Below are 1,819 nucleotides of genomic sequence, written 5' to 3' on the forward strand. Positions count from 1 at the left end.
AAAAAAAAAAAAACATGTAAAATCTAAATGTATTCACCACAAATAGTTCCAATAAAGTATGGATCTAGTACTAATGCTTTTAGAATTACATAAAATTTTAGAGTTACATAAAGATAACAGCTTACTCCATAGGGAATACAGCAAAATAGTTAAATCCCTGGGCCCTAGAACCAGACTTCCTAATATTCAAATTCCTTAACTTCAAGTCTCGGCTCTGTTGCTCACTACCCGAAAGTACATTCCTTAATTTCAGCATACTTGAATTTTTTTTAATCATAGAAATGATAATATTTGGCCAGGTACAGTGGCTCATGCTTGTAATCCCAGCACTTTGGGAGCCCAAGGCAGGTGGATCACGAGGTCAGGAGTTTAAGGCCAGCCTGGCCAAAGTAGTGAAACCCCGTCTCTACTAGAAATACAAAACAAATTAGCCGGGCATGGTGGCAGGTGCCTGTAGTCCCAGCTATTTGGGAGGCTGAGGCAGAATGGCTTGAACCCAGGAGGCAGAGGTTGCAGTAGGCTGAGATCGTGTCACTGCACTCCAGCCTGGGCAACATAGCGAGGCTCTGTCTCAAAAAAAAAGAAAAAAGAAAAGAAATTATAATATTCATGGCACCAACTTATCCCATATAGAGTTGCTATGAAGATTAAATTAGTTAATACCTTAAAGTGCTTAGAATAATGCCTAGCACAGGTGGCATTCGCTGACTGTTACTGCTTTTTTTTTTTTTTTTTGAGACAGAGTCTCGCTCTGTTGCCAGGCTGAAAGTGCAGTGGCGTGATCTCAGCTCACTGCAACTTCTGCCTCCGGAGTTAAGGCAACCCTTCTGCCTCAGCCTCCAGAGTAGCTGGGACTACAGGCGCATGCCACCACACCCAGCTAATTTTTTTGTATTTTTAATAGAGACAGGGTTTTACCATGTTGGCCAGGATGGTCTCTACCTTTTGACCTTGTGATCCACCTGCCTTGTGATCCACCTGCCTCAGCCTCCTGAAGTGCTGGGATTACAGGTGTGAGCCATTGAGCCTGGCTAATTGTTACTATTATAAAACAAAATGATTTAGGGTAAGAACAGGGATAACCTACCTCTAAGTGACTACCAGGAACTGAAGTGCACTGAAGCAGCACACAGCATATCAATGACCTACAGTTTTCCTTCTAAGATAAGATTTCTCTTCCCAAGCCAATGGGACCTCCTTTGGTGCCGTAAGAGTTGTGATTTCCACTGTTCTCAACTACTCTCAATAAAGTAAGATTGAAAATAGGAAGCATTTTTTTTTTTTTTAGTAAATATATTTTTCTGTCTCTAAGTGATGTTTAAAATGAGCCAATACTCATCCCTGAGAGGTCCGAGAGAAATAAGTAATGAGCCAATAAATAATACTTACCTTTACACATTGCTCAGCTAAGTCTCTGCTAGTCCTGTTGTTAAGTTCAACTACAACTAACCGATTACAAAGTGCTTTTATAGCTCCATCTACCCCAACAATCCTTCGGGTACATTCCGCAGATACATCCAGGTAGTATGTTATGGCACGGGCTGTCACTTCTAATACATTGTCTGGAGCACTTTCATCAAGAAAAATTTTACAGAGGGCTGGTAAGAAAGTTCGAGGAGGACATCTGTAGTGAAAGAAATCATATTACATTTAGGGTTATTAAATTTTTTTTTTTTTTTGAGACAGAGTCTCATTCTGTAGCCAGGTTGGAGGGCAGCTGGCGCAGTCTCAGTTCCCTGCAACCTCCACCTCCTGGGTTCAAGTGATTCTCCTGCCTCAGCCTCCCAAGTAGTGAGGCACACGCCACCATACCCAGCTA

The 1,819-nt window shown here is 41.8% G+C and overlaps 1 protein-coding gene across 1 annotated transcript in view; it reads right to left on the reverse strand.

Annotated features, from left to right (window-relative positions):
* Positions 1-1,819, reverse strand: part of HECTD1 (HECT domain E3 ubiquitin protein ligase 1) — a 94,644-nt gene that overhangs the window by 74,268 nt on the left and 18,557 nt on the right. The window contains exon 2 of the mRNA XM_017537597.2: positions 1,390-1,624. Coding sequence (XP_017393086.1) covers positions 1,390-1,624 — 235 coding nt within the window. The remainder of the gene's footprint in view (positions 1-1,389; positions 1,625-1,819) is intronic.

The sequence above is a fragment of the Cebus imitator genome, unplaced genomic scaffold, assembly GCF_001604975.1.
Source record: "Cebus imitator isolate Cc_AM_T3 unplaced genomic scaffold, Cebus_imitator-1.0 Scaffold104, whole genome shotgun sequence".
Classification (NCBI taxonomy): domain Eukaryota; kingdom Metazoa; phylum Chordata; class Mammalia; order Primates; family Cebidae; genus Cebus; species Cebus imitator.